The 18,683-nt window shown below is 38.2% G+C and overlaps 1 protein-coding gene across 4 annotated transcripts in view; it reads left to right on the top strand.

Moving 5' to 3' along the window:
• The window catches only part of sema5ba (sema domain, seven thrombospondin repeats (type 1 and type 1-like), transmembrane domain (TM) and short cytoplasmic domain, (semaphorin) 5Ba), a 224,009-nt gene that overhangs the window by 131,266 nt on the left and 74,060 nt on the right, over positions 1–18,683 (top strand). For all 4 annotated transcript variants that reach the window (XM_025006972.2, XM_025006973.2, XM_017421158.3 and 1 more), the window contains 3 exons: positions 16,107–16,169; positions 16,922–17,020; positions 17,112–17,325. In XM_025006972.2, the coding sequence (XP_024862740.1) occupies positions 16,107–16,169; positions 16,922–17,020; positions 17,112–17,325 (376 nt within the window). The remainder of the gene's footprint in view (positions 1–16,106; positions 16,170–16,921; positions 17,021–17,111; positions 17,326–18,683) is intronic.

Here is an 18,683-nt window from a genome sequence, read left to right as displayed (position 1 = left end):
TCATGTGTAGTTCTGTTTGCCTGATGGTCCTTGAAGTATAATTTTCAGCTTGAATCAGCACGACTGTCCTGAACATAGATAAAGAAGGATCCTTTTTGTTTTATTGTGATTTCAAAATATTTTCTGTTATCATAAGAAAGCAGACTGTTCTAGATCCAAATAATTAAATATATTGACCTTGCAATCTTGGGAAAAGGAGAGAATGGCATAAATATACTTTTATCACAACAAAACAAGCTTTGTTATAGTTAATGAGATAAAGAACTCTTTATTTTAAGATGATGTCATGAAAATGCAGTTTCCTCTGGGCCTCCTTATTCTCATTTAGCTTTTTAAATTTTCACCGTTCGTGTGAAATGTTTCAATTGTTTTCGCTTTATGAAGCAAACAAAAAGTCTTTCTCTAGCAGGTTGTCTTTCAAAATCAACCATTGTTGTGAACTCACCTGCAGGCAAAATATGACTGACATGATTTCAGTCTTTTCTGTTCCTCAGCTGAGGCTGCAGGCAGCACGTTGAATCACCACACTGTGTCCAAGTCAAACACAAAAAGACAATCAGCCAATCCGTCATAATTTTCTTTATCGGTTGGAAAAAGAACTGAAACAGTTTATGAAGCTGAAAGAAAATTAATCAAGGACTTTTTTTCACAAACTATGTTGTATTGTTTAATCAAGGAAAAACACTGCTGCTCCTCAGTTGTGAAGATTTGCCATTTGTCTTTGACACACAAAAGTGAATCTCTATGGACTTCTTAAAACTACACAAACCTCAATTTCCACAGTTTTCTGAGATTTCAGTAATATTTCATTTAAGCAGCAAATGAACTGAAAAAATAATCATGGCAAATAAAGACCCTGTGTGTCACATTTAGGACTTTATTGGCAGAAATCCAGAATGAAATTTCTATCTGTGTTTTTTTTAAATCTAAATAATTATATAAAAATAAGATTTGTTGTTTTCTTTAACTGATATCCAAAGAGGCACAGGTTGCTGTTCTCTCACTATGCATCCCTACCATGTCACTACAGTCACCTGGAAAGGACAAACTTTGCTGTGGTTCTACAATGAATGATCTTGGTTTTTACCTCCGTCAAGGTTATGTTTTCGGTACTGTTTGTTGTTGTATATGCTAAATACATCTTTCACAAGATCCATTTTGGAAATTTACCAGAGAAACAGCTTCTTTCATAAATTCTCCACCCGTAAGTGTGTAAAAATAACAGTAATAACAACAACAAAGAAAGGCTCCCTTTGGTGGCATTCAAAATTTTTAATGCTTTATCACTGCGACAATAAATAGTCAAACTATGAAATTGGATAGTTGAAACTTTCAAATAAATTACATTTTTGATTCTTGAAATATTCAGTGAAATAAACGTTTTATACTCATTTACAAACTTTAGGTTCTGTCCCCTTCACTTTTCCTACTTTGACTCTTAAAGTTTATGAGCTACATCAGTAATAAGCAATTCAATATTGCACACTACAACTACCATTCCTCCTCACACTGGGTATCTTATTTGATGACATCAGGACTTCCTTCATCCTGTTTTTTTGAGCTATAGGTATCCACTCGGGCTTCTCATTCCAACTGGTGGCATCTACTTTCTGGATACCTTCTTGGTGACACATGCTCAGAAGATCAAGGTGTCAACTACCCGTTTGCTTTGCAACCTGGGTTGTTTTTTTTCCACACTGAATCTATTGCTTCACCTCTTGGATCATTGTTTTTTCCCTCGTGCCTCTAAGGATGGCACATTGTGTATTTCGCTCAGGTCAGAATGAACTTTTTACAGAACAGCTGGTGAAAGATGATGGTATGTCAGAGGTCATGAAAAACATACTACACAAGATTACTTAAAAACTAATAAACATATTTTGATGAAATTTTCAGGAAATGTTAGGGTTGTCACAAAAAAGAAGTGATTCAATTTTGGTGGTGATCTAGGTCCTGCAATTCTTTATGGATCTTGACAGAGGTTTACACTCTCTGAATGCTTCTATATTGTTTTTTTTAATTACTTTTACAGCTTTTATTCTTCAGATTGGTTTAGGGAACAGGGGTGGGGTATCCAGATAGTTGACATTTGAGATGCTGTATGTCACTACATCCTACACACCGAAACTTTAAAATACATTTGATCACTTTTGTTTTGTATTTTTTATGCAAATGGTTTGTTATATGCACTGCATGACAATAGAGAGAGTTTATTTGTTTTTAGAGATCTAATTATGAAAAATGTCTTAGTTAAAACTAGTGTACTGGAGCATTTCTTTAACTTAAATGCAGCCATAATGTGGTCCAGTGATGAAAGCAACAGGTTTGTTCAAAAGAAAACAGTAGCAGCACTGAAGAGCAGCTGGTTTGACTGTTTGCTGCTGTTTGTTCTCAGGGTTCAACATCTCTGATCTAAAGTGTCATCAGGTCAACTCGCTCCCATTTTCAGGATGTATCCTGTGCAAACTCCCTCTGCAACAGAGAGGACTGGGAACATCCCAGTGCACCCAGAGGAAAACAAACACATCTGTTACTGTAGGTGTTTTTGTTGGACTGGGAAACTCCTGTGGGACAGGAGGAGCTGATGCTTGCTGATATCTTTTCATGTGAGCAGTATTACTTTGAAGCGGGGTATTCTTCATCCACAGGTCTATGCTTTCTCATTTGCATTTTGCACCGTGCTCAAGGACGGAATGACTTCATGTAGAAAGCTGAGAATCATAATGAAAGACGGGCCACAGGACAGACATTAAGCTGACCCTCTGAGACTTTCATGTCCTTGTTTAGCTCACGGTATCAAGCTCTTCTCTTGCTTTGTGTTTGATGAGTCGTGGCTGATTTCATTCACGGCCGTCATTAGTTTCTGTGCGGCAACTGGGCCAGAGATTTAATTATTGATGCGGCTTTTGTCAGAACGGAGGGATAATCTGCAAGCTGCAGAGCTGTGTGCGAAAGAGAGCCACTTGTCATCCTGTAATGTGCTGCAGCTTGGCACCAGAAGCTGGGAAAGAAAAACGATTTTTAGAGGCATGTGTACTCAGTTGTTCATGCAGTTCGACACACATCTCACTCATGTTTCAATATGGATTTGCTTCTGCACAGTAGGAAGTAATTGAGTTGGATCCTGCAAGAGAAAAAGTTTAGTACAGTTACAGATACAAACAGTAGAGGCAGAAAGACTCAATTCTTTTGTTTTATTTTATACAAAATCTAAAAATTGTCCCACCATCCGCTTTACCTCTGTGTTAGCGCAAACAGCAGGACTTCCTGCATGTTGCTCTGAACCTGAGTGGCTGTGCTCAGTACAGAAAGTGAAGCAGCAATAAGCTGCAGCTGTGCTGGTTGGTTGTGCATGGAGGGACTGTATGTCTTCACCTGCCAGCCTCTGATGTGGAGCTGCAGTGAGTAGGAGGATGCAACATGGTGAGTGGGCAACTCTATTTCAGGCTGTTAGCACAGGCTGAACTGGCACTTCAGCATCAGAAGAGGAAAAACAACTTCCTGTTTCCAAGGATGAATGCTTCCATCATTTTAGTTCTGAAAATCCTTCACTGTGGTTACACAACAGGTACTTTACATACTTCACACATTCATTTATACCCATACTAAGGAGAGAAATCTTACAAAGCCTATAGATGCGACCACAACAAATAAATCTCAAATTTTACCTCTAAGCCTGTGTGATCCGGTAGTTACCTTACATGATGTCTCTTTACTTTGCTGCATTTAGGATGTTATCGGCCTGCACAGAAGTGCCATCAGATAATTTATTTGAACACCTGTTCACAGACTGTTATTCTCCATTTTGTTCTCTGTGAAGCTTTGACAATAACAGCACTGATTCAGTTTAAGACTGTCGTTGTTCTTGACACATGAAAATAAAAAAGTCTTAGGCTGGCAGCCTGAACCAGGCTTCACTGTTTTTATATTCTTACAAGAAAGGGGTCAGGCACATCTGCTACAATGGGCCCTGTAATTCAAACTGCACTGGATACACTCTGTTAAGGAAATAAACATTTGCCTAAATGCTGCTTTTTATGTCCCGCTGCCAATAAAGTTAAAAGTGGGCAATAATGTTTTTGCCTGTGTTTATGTGTGCATGTGTGTTTGTTTGTCTGTTGAGTTTGCGAAATTTCTCCTGAACCAGAGGACGGACCTTAAGAAAGGTCTCATAAATTAATCATTAGATGTGCATCTATAACTGGTTAACTTTTGGAGTCAACCTAATTCCAGCAGGTCAAAGAAAACACAGATACAGACACTGAGCTAAAATTTGGTGAGGCAGTAGTTGAGAGTCATTAACAACATGAAGTCTTGGTGTTTACAGATTGCTCAAGATGTTGCAGTATTGCATGAGAATGAACCATTTGTTTAGGGTTTGAGCAAAATGGCATTGGACCTAATCATTTTTGAAAGGGGACCTATTATGCAAAATTCAGTTTTTGCGTGTTTTTGTACTTCCATTTGGGTATCAACTGCTTCCAGAAACAGTCCAAGCGGTTCGGACCCGTTGATTGCTGCTGTCCCAACCCACTACCAGTTGGGTTTCGGACCCACTTATTGCCGCTCTCCTACTTGACAAATGTCGGTTTGGAACCGCTAGGTGCCCCTGTCCCAACATCAGAATCCTCAGAATTTGAATTAATAACGATATAAATGTGCGTCAGAACCGCAGCGTTTAATCCTTCAGTTAGTTTTTATGTTTTTTTTTAATCTAGTGTGTTAGTGGAGTGTCAGGTGTTTGGAGGGCGTGGCCAACAGCAGTTTATTTGCATAATAGTGACAGCTGTAAAACCACTCATTCTGTTATTGCTCAAAACAGGAAGAACTGATCAGGTGAAATCTCAACATCTGAGAATGATGTTGTGTATTAAATGTAATGAAGATGTTTTGTAGAGCCCACAGACCTATCCTAACTTGTTCAAGGAAGCATAATAGGTCCCCTTTAAGATCATCTTTGTCTTAAACTCGATATGCATTCCTTCAAGGATTCCTACCCCTGTAATTGAACTTTTTCTTTTTTTTCCAGAAACAGAAAAGTAATTTTAGTAGATTTAAAGGTCGAGTTCAGATCTGTTAAAGTGAGAATCTATGACAAGATTATCCCTTAGATTGTTGTCTCCCGCTGCTATATTTCATGGGTTACTGCATTTGAATTTGTTTTTTTAGTATATTAGCATTTAGTCAAGATTTTTATGTGGTTTAGTTTTTGTCTGTGAGTCTCCATTAAACACTGTCTGAACTGACTGTTTCCCTTCATGTCTGTGGCAGTCAGCAGATGAAAGGGTACTGCTCTACTGAGTCATCCTTTTACAGCATTTTTTTGTTTGACAGGGAGAAGTTTGAGCACACGGTCTCATGGCTGATAAGTGTGTGTTTCAGTGTGTGTAGATGGTTGTGAGTGGACATGTGAAATGTGAGAGAGAAACACAAAGCAGAGGATGTGGGTGTGGCTGTGGATTTACAGACAATGAGCTGTGAGACAAAGGCTTGTTGAAACTCATGTTTCATTCATTCAGACATTGTTTTGTGGCTTCAGATGATCTACATCTGAATCTTTATCTTACTGAATATACTGTAAAAAAATAAAAATAAAATAACTTACAGATTAGTTTTTTAATGATATTTTTGCCTATGTGTCTACATGTGTGGCTGTTTTGTCTGTACCATTAGTAAAATATCTCACGATATGCAAAATATAATAAAACTTTCAGAACATAATAAATTTGGCATGGAAGTAGCCAAGACTCATTCACAAACTTTACTTTGAGCACTAAGTGACCTTAGAAAACATTAAAATGTCCATAACTTAATCCATTTTACAGATACTGAGCTAAAATGGAATGTGCTAGTAGGTGAGAGGGATCCACAATGTATACTTTGAGCACAAAGAATTGTGCAATACCTTTACTAAAACCTTTAGCTTTACCTGTTGGAGTCAACCTTGTTTGTCTGTTAGTAAAATATCTCATGAACCACTGGATAGATTTCATTGAAACTCTTACAAAGTAATTGTTGTCTAACCATCTACAACTGATTAACTTTTAGAGTCAGTCCAAGTCAAGATGGCTGCCACAGCTAATCTATCTTAGTCTACACAGAAATGGTTATACCTCAGTGAATTGTAGAGATTCTGAGTTAAAATTCGGTGTGGTAGTGGCTTACAGTCAATTACAACGTACATATACTTCAAGCACTAACAGATCACAGGAGATATCCTAATATTACACAAGTTTACAGATAATGTTAATTTTAAGGTTTGACCAAAATGACTACAACTCATTACATTCTCATGATCAAGATGATCTTAGTCTAAAACTCTGGCAGAATAGTTATAATTATTCAATTAGGCATCTGTCTTTGTTATTTGTGGTGGCATTAACGATTGCCTATTTGAAAACATAGATTACATGGGTGGGATTTTGTCATCCTTACAGACTTTTGTCATATTTACCAGACTAAGAATTCTGGTTCCTCCCAGTTATCAGATGTACATTACCCATCCTTCAGCTTCAAGATTTACCATGGCATCAACTTTAAAGATTGTTCCTGTAGATCTGACGACAGAAAGGCAACAGATTCATTTTTCATGACTTCCATTCTGTACAACCATGACAAGAAATGCTGTCTCTTCCTGTAAAGTGAAATGTTCCTGTCAGGAGTATTTTTGTTGATTAAAGCTGGTATTTAACACCTCAGGCCTTAGTTACTAATGCAGACATTGCAGTGTTTTGTGTGACGTTTAGAATAAATAATGAATTGAGAACATTCACAGACTGTTTGACAAGTTGTTCAGACGTGTGAGCATTACTGTTGTTCACTCCACTGATGCTGCGTTGGTGGATGAATGGCGCTCTTCTGACCCACCTGGTCATTATTTGTGGCCATGTTTGGTCATAATGTCAAGTGGTGAGTGTCTGACTTTATGTTGGACGTGGGCTGTTGCCTGAGATGGAAAATAGCAAAGACAGGGGGGCTGCATTAAAGTGAAAGGCTAGAAATGAGAGGAAATGCTAGTCAATAAGTGTAGAATAAAGGATGAATATACTGTACGTCCTTTCCTATTTTGGTAATAAAGGCACATTTAGAGGAAGCGCCTGTGGTGAATTATTCCACATAAGGATCAAAGAAAAAGAGATGGTATTTCATGAGAAACTGTCGATATGTGGGGCATTCTGTGACTAAAACTAATCTGACACTAAAGAAACCCACTTTAACAGCACTTTATATTATGGAACACAAATTAAGTAGATGCTTTTTAAATTGTAGTATTTTAGCACTTGATTAGTTATTATTGAGCATATTATGAATGACTGTATTTTTACCTAATAAACCAACATTATAGAGTTTTCTTTTTTTAATAACCTCCTAATAAATGAGTATTGACAGTGAAAAAGAGTTGTTTATTGTTTGTAATATTTGATCAGTCTAGGCCTTAAAATTTGTTCTATAGCAAGAAAACAAAAATTCAACCATAAGAACAAACATAGCCTACTATAATGTAACAGAACAATTATAAAGTGTTAATACCACCACAAACTTGAATATTAATGTGCTATTATTGTATCACTGTGTGTATGAAGAACAGTAGAAAAACAGACTTAATAAGTTTAAAGTTTGAAGAACATTTTCTTAGCAAGTCATGAACACATTTATTTGAACATGTTTGTATGTGGCATTGATTACAAACTACTTGGTCCATCACTCAGTTGCATTAATTGTGCTAAAATTGCCTTTACAAAGGGTGAAGAAAATACAACAGAGAATCTAATATGGAACTTATGTAAGCTCATAAATTTCACACAGCTAATGAAATTGTCAGAAGCAAAAGCTCATTTCAGAAGGGAAACAGGTTATTGGTCATATGATATATAATTATTTGGACACCAATAACACTTCTAGTTGTGTTTTTTTCCCCCTTTTAAATATAGACCATTTTTATTAAGGGCTATTTAATCTGAAAAAAATATTCTGGTTCTTAAAAAGGCCCAGACTGAGCAAGATCATAAGAAATAAACAATAATCCTTTTTAATTAACATTCTTTAGTATGTTATTAAGGGAAAAAAATAGACTGTACAAAACAAAACAAGTGCCCCGCGTGGGCTGGCTGCAGTATGTTTTAAATTCATTTAAACAAATTGGACATTTTTCTGACTAAGACTTAAAAATGCACCTCAATTTTTTTCCCCCAGGTGTTGATTTTTGTTGATTCCTGTAGTTTTTACCTTGCTGATTTATTTTCCAATACTCATTTTTAAAAAACAGATTTAGCTGCGGTTAGTTTATTTGATGCTTTTAAAGAGGTGAGGTGAGACTTTCAGCCCCACATTTTAAGTGCATTTACTCTAGATCAAAAAAACAAACAAAAACATGGCAGCTCCCATAAACTGGATATTTTGGCTTTACTTTTGTACAACAGAAGTAGATACAAACATGTCATCTATCTTTATATACAGCTAGAACAACTTTTTAATAATATTCTATTACTCGTAGAATAGTAATTTAGAATACATAATTAACCAGTGCTTTTATAATGGCTAATTTGGAATTTATATGGAAATAAATATGCAACTCAATAAGTAGCCAATTAATAGTTAATTTGTGTGCCCTTACGTATACATTTTTTCCACAGGTGTTTAAACCTCAGGTGTAATTCAGTGCTTTTCTTGACTAAAGTTACACCAGTTAGGTCTAATCCCTTTTACACCAGAACACAAATCTATCTTGACTTTAACAAGTGTCAGACAGCTCCTATTCAAACAACCATTATTCCCCTGACACACTTATTTACCATTTTCATGAATTATAATTAGTTGTCACACATGATGTTAGCGGTGTGTCAGTGAGAGGCGGCCTTATCGACGCAGCGCCACATTTCAGGAACATTCGCAGTCGCCGCTGCAGCTCGCAGACTTTTTGCTTCATTAGTGTTTCCAGCGCTCCATCATTCTTCCCCTCTTCCTCTCCGTCTCGTAAAAATAGAATTCATTTCCGAGCCCAGACACCATCCTTATGCAGTAAAAGTGATGAATCCTCTATCATGCTACTAATTGTATTTTCTGCGATTTTATTTTCCCATAAAAAAGTCTCTTCCCTCCTTCTGGAAAAGATGCTGGGGGCGAGATATCCTTATTGTGTCGGAGGAGAGGTGAAATCGCAAGAAATGGGGGTGTCAAGCCAAGGTTTGGGGAAGGAATTGATGGCAGGGACTGTACATTCATGCTGGCCTTACTAATAGATGAAAATGAACTCTAACATGCATCTGAGACTTCAGGCACAAATAATAAAGCCTCTGCTGCCTTGGGCTGTATTTGAGAATGAAAAATGGCACTAACTTAGTTGGGGAAGATGAGTCTTGAATTAGAATAACAATTTTCTAGTTCACATTTACAGCTCCTTCATGATCACTATGCTAACTCATAGCCTACAGGTCTATGCACAGCTTGTCATCTTTTTGTAATTTTTGAACATGACAAGATAAATGGAAAACCAAAGCATCTCCTACTCTTCTACGCTTCTTGCTCTTAAAGAGAAAATATCCTCTGACAAAAATAACTGAAAGTTCATGTCAGGTCTCAAAGAAGCCAGATGAGTGTCTGATCTCTAAATGTGGTGAAAACTCACATACTTTCAGGTTTGAAGAGACATCTGCACTCCAGGTAAATTATGAGAGGAATACTGTCTGATGTGTTTCAATTAAAACAGAAAGGATTAACCACATAATATGGCTGTCAATTTTATCTTGTTTTACTTTTTATACAGCACGTAAAAGTATATATAGAATAAAAACTAGTTCAGTTTTTTAACTTGTGAACAAGACTCCCAGATACTTGAACTTCTCTGCTTGCGGCAGGCACTAATCCCAGACCCAGAAGTAACATTCCTCCTGGTTTTTGTTTGAGAATCATGGCCACAGACTTACAGGAACTGACTCTCCTCTAATCATGATCCTTAAAATCCAGGTCCTAGATACAGGCAGCTGAAATGAGCTTCCTTTGCAGGGTAACCAGGAAAGGAAATAAAGTAAGCACCTCTGTTAATTTTCGTAAGCTCGGAGGAGAGCTGCTGCTCCTCGACTTTGAAAAGAGTCAGTTGAGGCCGTTCAGGCATCTGATTAGGATGGAGGTCCTTCTGGAGGTTTTCCAAGCATGTCCCAGAACTCACTAGAGAGACTAATCATCTCTTGCCTGGGAATACATTTGGATCCTCCAGGAAGAGCTGGAGAACTTGCTACAGGGATGGGGTGTCTGGTTTTCATGGGCCATCGGCCTATAAAAAAACTCAATGTTTCTCGTAAACCTGGACGTTAAGGCCAGATTGGACTGGACTGGGACGATGATGGGGTGGACTCTGGTTTCAGTAATTAAAAAATGCCATCAGTCGTGATTGAGATCCCATAGCTTCAGTTCTGAACAACAGAAGGAGACTTTGTCCATTTTTTTTATGTTGATCTCCTGGGCCTGTTGACTTGGTGACCCAACCATGGATAAATGTCAAAAATGAAAGGGTAAACAGTTGAAATTGCAAAAACAAATTTTGACCAAATATTTATTTTTTCCCCTTTTTTTCTTCAAGTGAACATAATTTGAATAATCACAGTTAATGAACTGAAGTGAAAGCTTGCAGTTGTGTTAAATTTCATGTATTAGTGACACAAAAACACCCACATTTTTTGTGCATTCTATGTTACACAACAGTATGTTTCTTATAATGAAATCTGACTTTATTAGGGTGTTTATTGAGACATGGTAAGGATAAAACATTTGAGTAAGCTGAAAGTGCTACAGCTAAAGAGAAACTAAACAAGAAAGCAAACATCTACATCAGTGTGACAACACATGCACTGCAAATGCACCCAAGCAAACTAAAAAATACTGTTTTTTTTAGCACTAAATAAACAAGGATTGTGAAAAATATCTTCCATATCTGTTTAAAGATGTTGGAATTGACTATAAATATATGCTTTAGCTCGTGCTTCCACACTGCTAACAGATCAACTTTATTAATCACGAAGAGTTGTAAAACTAATGCATTCGTGGTCTGGTCAATCAATTTTTTTGACTTTCCATAAACACAAATTCTAGATGCTTTATTATTGGTTTTTTTTAGCCTGTGTGTAGTCAAAAGTATAAAAATCTTGTCATAATCTTTTTGTGTTTTGGATATCTGTAGGTGCACAACCTTTAATTGAAGTATGCTGATCTCTATCAGTTACCACACTTTAACACCAAATGTGATTTTGGTTAGCAAAATTATATTTAATGGGTAGCAATATTCTTTCCCAAATTGTTCATTTTTCATCCCTAATCATGAAGTCTTTCATTTACATTGTTGTTCTATTACTTTCTGGTTTCAAACCTAAACAGCCAATAAAAAATAGATAGACAGTAAAACTGTGATTTTCTGCATTACAAATGAATAATTTGAAGGTAGATGAGAACTTCTGTAAAAATGTGGACTTTAGGGTGCAGCTTTAATTCATTCAGCTGTTGTGGTTCATGGTTTGGAGCCTTTTGGAAAGAATTCAAGAAAGAAGATGTTGAGTTAGTTCTTGGTATTCTCACAGGCTGTGTGTGAGTGTGGCTTTGTTCCAAAGTGATGTGAAGAAGAAGACGAAGAAACGGACAGAGAGAGAGAAAGAAAGAGAGGGAGAGGAGGGTGGCATTTTTTTGGTGAAGGTCAGCAGGTTAAGCCGATGGGGGATTCTTGTGGATGGGGCCCTGCAGAAAAGATGGTAATGCTCCAAGCCATGATTCATCGGAAAGGCATCCATCCTCCTGTGACTGTGTGTGTGTGTGTGTGTGTGTGTGTGTGTGTGTTTACAATGACGTCATTCCATTAGTCCCCTTGCTGTGACGGGCTGACAGGCAGAGGCTGTGGAGGAGCAACATTTTTTTTTCTTTTTTTTCAACAGGCAGATTGATGGGCTGCTGCAGAGGAGGCAGGGCTGCCTTTGAATGGCAGGTGCCTTGCTATACTAAGGAGTTGAAGGCAGTGTTGCCAGATGCTAATTATCGTGTTTAAACAATAGTTTCAGGGTTTATACAATCAAAGGTTTTTGAAAAGCCGAAATATAAAACAGTTTGGGCATTTCTTCGCACTGAAAAAAACCCTCTGTTTTTATTCACATGAATGCCCATATATTGTCAAAAAGTCTGGTTCAGCCAACCAGACTAGATTTTGCAAGACCTAAACCAACCCCCACCTTCCTGTGCGCATGTTCGCCAATCACGACACACACCTCATCTTACCCCCACCCCCCACCCTCCGTACTCACACACACATACCCCGTTGGCTAAGAAAGTGCTCCCACAACCTCACTGAGTGAGAAAGCATGCCGACATTACGTACATACGGTAGTTTGGGTCAAAATACAATAATTTGCAAGCAACAGCAAGATATTCCATCATTTCCTATCTGGCAACCCTATGTGGGGAATGGTGATTGGATTCAAGCTTGTTGACTGTCTGCTTACTGTTTGGCAGCTGCATTGATGTGTCTAGAGTGTTGAGGTCCTGCAGAGCACACTAGCTACATTTGGTATTTTTATTTTCTTCTTTACTTCCTGCTCAGTTTATTGAATCCAAGTTCCAAGTTAATCACAGTTTATTTTATACAACTGTCCCCCCGCTGCAAACTCCTTCCAGTTTAGGCTCACGCAGGTTAATTGAAGGGACCTGCTGTGGGATACTGGGAGATGAGTTGGAACTATCAGTATGGACCACAGCGTCCGCTCACAGTACCTGAGTCCTACTGACTGAGGAGCCTAATGTAACTCTATGAAACTCACGGATTTGTCCCTATCTCATTTTTGATCTGCATTTGAAAATGTCACATAGTTTCTAAAAATAGTAAGTATTTACTGTAATGTGATATAAGCAAATTATAGTGAGTAATCATCAGCCAATACTTTATTTTCAAAGTATTGTGCCAGTTAGTAAACATGAGTACTAGTTGACTGCTCTATTTTATTTATGTGGGAACATTGGACTATAAACCAAAAAATAAATCAAATGAAAGATACATGTGACTTTATAACAAAATACACCAAATATGCTTTCAAATCCAAATAATAGATTTACAGTCTGTAAATAATCTACAAATACAGATTCAAAATTCATGTCTAATGCTATATTTGCATAGAAATCAGTTTGGGTTTCGTTAGAATAGAAAATGCTGGGTCAAATCCTGTGTTATTGTGATGTTGAAATCAAGAATACGGAAGACTGATGATGGCTGCAACATGTCTTTCTTTCGTGATGATTTGATGGCAGTACTACGATTAACATCTTAGCTGTCTACGTTGAGCTGAGAGTCAAAGTTTTCTGGATCACGAAGGAGGGTCTCTTTGAGCCCAGCTAGATCACCATAGTAACTCAATTCAAAATTTGATCTTGAGCAGTACAGTGTCAGAGTAAATTAAACTTTTAGAGTGAAATGTTACATTTTTAGGTTTCTTTTCCTGTCAGGATTTATATATGCTTTACTCTCTATTAATACAACTTCTTCACTGAACCCCTCAAATTGAGCAAAGTTTGTTTTTCTGTTTCTATGCAAGCAATGTTTTTTTTTTGAACAGATAAAGTGTCACATGATACATAAACTGCTCCTTTTTATGCGAGACTAAAGCAGAAAGTCTGAGTTAACAAAGTAACATCTAAACCACTGTAGTAGTACCTGTTATACTGTTAATGGGGTTTTAGGTTTAGTCAAGTCAGACTACGGAAAGAAAACCCAGTTTTGTGGTACACCCTTCTGAACTTGACAAATCAGTGATTCATGAGATTTGAAATGAACTGTAACAATTAATGCCAAAGTTTTAAAAAACAGTTAAGTAGTGCTCAAACTATGTGTTGGTGAATAGTCTCAACTACAAACTCACAAGATTTTAGCTTAATACCTATGAAATTGACAAGAGTTACAGAGTTTACAAAGGTTTATAAGTTGTAGATGGACATTAAACAATTCTTCTCTGGGAGTTACATTGATATCTGTCCAGTGGTTAATGAGGTATTTTGCAGACAAACAAACACACACATAGACATGGGCAAAATTATTAATAATATTAATAATTATTGCTCTTTTGCTCTTGTTGGGGGGAGATAATAACTGTACATCTTTAATCCTGTTGTTACATGACAAAACATCCCATAAAAGCTGAAGATTTTTACATTGGGGCATGCTGACTTTATAATTAAAAATAAGAAATGTACTCAAACTCACTGAGGATTGCTTAATTAGTACAAAAGTTCATGACATTAGGATAGAAATCCTGTTTAGTATAATTAAAACAGCAGCATTATTGAGTAGAATCTGTTTTCTAAGTGTTTGTTGGAGGTGTCATCACTTTCGCATGTTTGTGATTGGAGAAATGAACTCTGTCTCCGGTCTCCCATATTTACCCAATATTTATCTTCCATCTAGAACCATCAACATTTATATTCAAGTATGCAGTAGAACTGATTCCCCCTGCTGCGTTCTGGCAGCCAAGCTGTTTTTTTACCACACTAATAAAAAAACAATTACAGTCGCAGAATGTCAATGAATATATACTTTCAAAAACAAAGATCCCAGTAACTCCCAGGACGGTGTGCAGATGTTTGCCCAGCTCATTAAGTTTGTGTTCTGTTTGGGTTTTTCATTCATTAGCAACAATTTATGCAGATGCTAATCATCCAAAATCATGACACCCCGCCCCCCAAGTGAGCACAGTTGATCAACCCTGTGATCTGTGAAATTGGAGACCCGTTTATATATTCAGCAAATTTAAACTCAACGTTTTGTCCCCAGAACAATTTTGATTCCATATTAAGTTCTCATTTGTTGTGATTAAGATGTTTTATTTTTATTTATTTTTCTAAAAGGGTTGCATCTTCTGAAATGAGGATTTATATTAAAAAATGTGATTACCTGAAAACTACATTTTCCCTGCAGAACTTTTTACTCATTGGCTGTACAGTTTGAGGCTCTTCTCCTGAGCTTTAATTAAGGAAAGATGATGAATCAGAAAAGGGCATGAGGAGTATAACCACAAGACAAACTGACTGACAAAAATTTAAATAGTCTGAAGCTGCATGAATTGGCAGCAGGTTGGGTTTGTTATTGCTCGACACTGAAAGGCAAAGGCAGACAATAATGTTTTTGCCCTTGTCTGGCTGTGTATCTGAGTGTCTGTTTGCAACCAAAATATCTTGTAACCCACAAGAAAAAAATTACTGAAACCTGTGGAAAGTAATCATTGGATCTACATCTACAATTGATTAACTTTTAGAGTGAGCTTTATCTAATGTTGTTTGTTAGCAAACAGGATTTAATGATTTTACTCTTAAGTTTGGTGTTTTTCTGACTTTGTCAGCCTGCCTCATTGAATCTTGGGTCACAAGATCTATAAATATCTTTTGTGCAAAACAGTTTTTTAAGGAAAAATGAGTAACTGTTTATGAACAACAGATAAAGTCAAATTTAAAAAAGGCAGACTTTATTAACTTTAGTCTTTAAAATAGATCAGAGAAGCTGAGGAGAGGATGGGTAAAAATGAGGCCAGTGACCCACAGAAGGGGTCCTCTGGCACCTGCTCATTTACACTTTGTGCCAAATGAGGGGCATTTCTCTGCTGTCTTATCAGCAGCCAGTGCAGCGCTGGTGGCCAAGCAGGCTGTGTGTATGCATTAGGGTGTCTGCACTGCAGCTGTTGCTTCCCTGCATCCAAAATGAAGCCTAAAACATACTGTAGCCATCAACTGGAATATAATTGGCTTGTAGCAGGCATGGTGGTGGGGGAGAGGAGGTGAGTGCTGCAAAGTTTTTCAGAAAGAATCCAAGAAAGGGAAACAACGAAAGCTATTTACATGCTAATGTCGTCCTCGGCCCTTCAGCTGCCTTGTTGCGTGCCTCACCCGCTCCCCTCTCCTCTGCTCTGTATTTACACAATAAACAAACAGCAGTAAGGTTAATGTCTTTTCATACATCTTTCTTTTAAAAAGGGCTCTCAGTGTTAGCAGCGGTCAGATGTTGCGTAACTTTTTCTGGAGTGTTTTTAGGAACTCAGCTGACTGCTTTCTTGGCCTCTTTGTCATCCCTTTGTCATCCTGTGTTTGTTTCCTAGGCGACAGAGTGGGCACCGGATGAGGAAACCAGGAAGTCGTGTCAGAGCAAAGGCAAAACAGAGGTAACCTCAATCACAACCCCAATTACAGCACTTCATGTCAGCACGGCTGGGCTTACAGTGAGGCCATTCTGATATATCCCAGCAAAAAGGTCCTTGTGGGTCTCCTGGGAGGGCGCTGCGCAGGACAGCTATTACAGACCCTTCAATCAAGACTTGTTTTTTTTCTGCCTGTAAAAAAAACGAAAAAGGAGCACACAAAAAAGAAGGGAAAGAAAATGTGCAAAACAGCGCCTGTGGTGACCAAGAACCCTTTTTTTTCAAACATATCTGAGAACTGCTGCTGCGATCAGTTTTCCTATTTAGACTATTGTGCGAGAACGGTACGCAACATCATAATTTTCTCCCACATAAGGTGAAGAGTGATGCCAAATGCACAAACCAATTTTCTTTGAATCCTGCTTTACAGCAATTACCTCAGTTCTCAGCAGCAAGGACCAATAAATCAATGTCAAGCTTTTGTTGTAAAAGATTTGATCCTTTGTGCTAAAACGTGTGCTTGACTTACTGTAGAGACTTTGTCGATGTCGCTAATCGTCCTCCATTTTGTTACAAACTAGTATTCATATTTTTGAATGAAGTACTCAAGAATGAAAGTTGCAGGCACTGAATTGCATAAAGATTTTATCCATTGTTCCTTTCAGTAAAATGTCCAAGAGCATTTAGGGTTTCAGGCCAGGTTTTGCTTTGCTGGAACTTCTTGTAAACCTTAATTTCCCCCTCATTTTTATTAATTTTCTGGTTTTTGTTTTTAGATTGAATGTCAGAACTACGTCAGAGTCCTGCTGGTGAACAAGACGGAAGTCATGACCTGCGGCACAAATGCTTTCCAGCCTCTATGTATTACCAGAGAGGTATAGTTAAGCATAAGTGTGCAAGTATAACTTTGTGGAAATTGATTAACATCACTCCTGTTCACACTTATTTAAACTTTTTTTCTTTTAGGTAGGCAACATAAGCAAAGTGCTGGAGCGTGTAAATGGTGTTGCACGTTGCCCGTATGATCCTCGCCACAACTCCACAGCCGTGGTGACAGAAAGCGGAGAGCTGTACGCCGCCACTGTCATTGACTTCTCAGGCCGTGATCCTGTCATATACAGGAGCCTTGGAGGCATGCCCCCCCTGCGCACCGCCCAGTACAACTCAAAATGGCTCAACGGTACAGTCATGGACCAATATCACTTTGAACGGTTTCTTTGCTGTAAATCATTTGTCGCAGGGACAACAGTTTAAGCAGAGCTCCCCAGACTTTCATCTCCCCAGCTACTGCGCCTTCTCTAGCTGATGTGAAGGTGTTTCAAGGCCAACTGCGAGATATAAGCTGCCTCTGACATTCATAAATGACTAACTGAGCCAGCCACATCCTGCATAGTTGTGAACTTTCAGAAATGAAGCAAGCTTTGCAGAACCAAAAGAGACATGGGGTAGAACTCAGTTGCACTGATGTGGAGCACTACACAATAAGTATATAATGACCTCTCCCTCTTTTCATTTTCAGTACATGACAAATTTACACAGTTTAGAGATCCTCCTTGTGGTTAACCAGTTTTTTTAACTAAATGCAAAGTACTGTAGATCACCATCAATCTTCTCTTCGATAATGAATTTGTTTATTGTTGTTTAAATTACATGGCCAGGTGGTCACATTGACTGTATGTTATCACTCCAACTCCTTGAGCTGCAAAGATGGCTCGTCTTTTCACGTGTCAGCTTTTACGGCTCTGTTACTTCCTGGTTTCACAGGTCAAAGTCACAACAGTGGTGGGTTGACTTCAGCCAGTCATACCACCTCTCTTCATTTAGATACTGCACTGAGTCAGCCAGAAGGTGTCTAAGTCTTGTTTTGAAGTGATTTGTAAGAGCCTAAAATCTCTACATTGATTTTTGGGTCTGCTTGGAGGTTCCTTCCAGTAGGACATGTCTGGAACATCTTGTCTTAAACACCTCCCTTAACAGGCATCCTTACTAGATGCTCAAACCATGTCAACTGGCTCTTTTAGTTATTACCCATAGATCATGACCATAGGTGATGGTTGTAATTGATTTGTAATTTGAAAGTCTGCTGTATAGCAAACTGATGACGGACTGGTATGGCGTACACATCAATCCAGATGCAGTCTCAAGCCATCGATCAACCTCATGCTCTATTCTACCCTCACTTGTGAACAAGACCCTGAGAAACTTGAACCCCTGCACTTGAAGTAGTCGCTTCTTCCCCACATGGAGTTGGCATTTCAGCCTTTTTCCAGGTGAGGACCAGGGTCTCAGACTTGCAGGTGCTGATCTTCATCCTGGCTACTTCATTCTCTGCTGTAGTGCCTACTTCAGGTCCAGGCTTGATAAGGCCGAAAGGACCACATCAAAGCCCCCAAAACCAGATACCTTGCACCCCCTAGCTACCTCTAGAAATTCTGCCCATAAAAGTCATGAACAGAATCATCCATCCATCCATCCATTCTCGGGGTCGGGTCGCGGGGGCAGCAGCCTAAGCAGGGAGACCCAGACTTCCCTCTCCCC

This window comes from Kryptolebias marmoratus, linkage group LG6 (assembly GCF_001649575.2).
Source record: "Kryptolebias marmoratus isolate JLee-2015 linkage group LG6, ASM164957v2, whole genome shotgun sequence".
NCBI lineage: Eukaryota > Metazoa > Chordata > Actinopteri > Cyprinodontiformes > Rivulidae > Kryptolebias > Kryptolebias marmoratus.
Note: the sequence above shows the minus strand (reverse complement) of the source record. Positions and strands in the feature narration are given on the sequence as shown.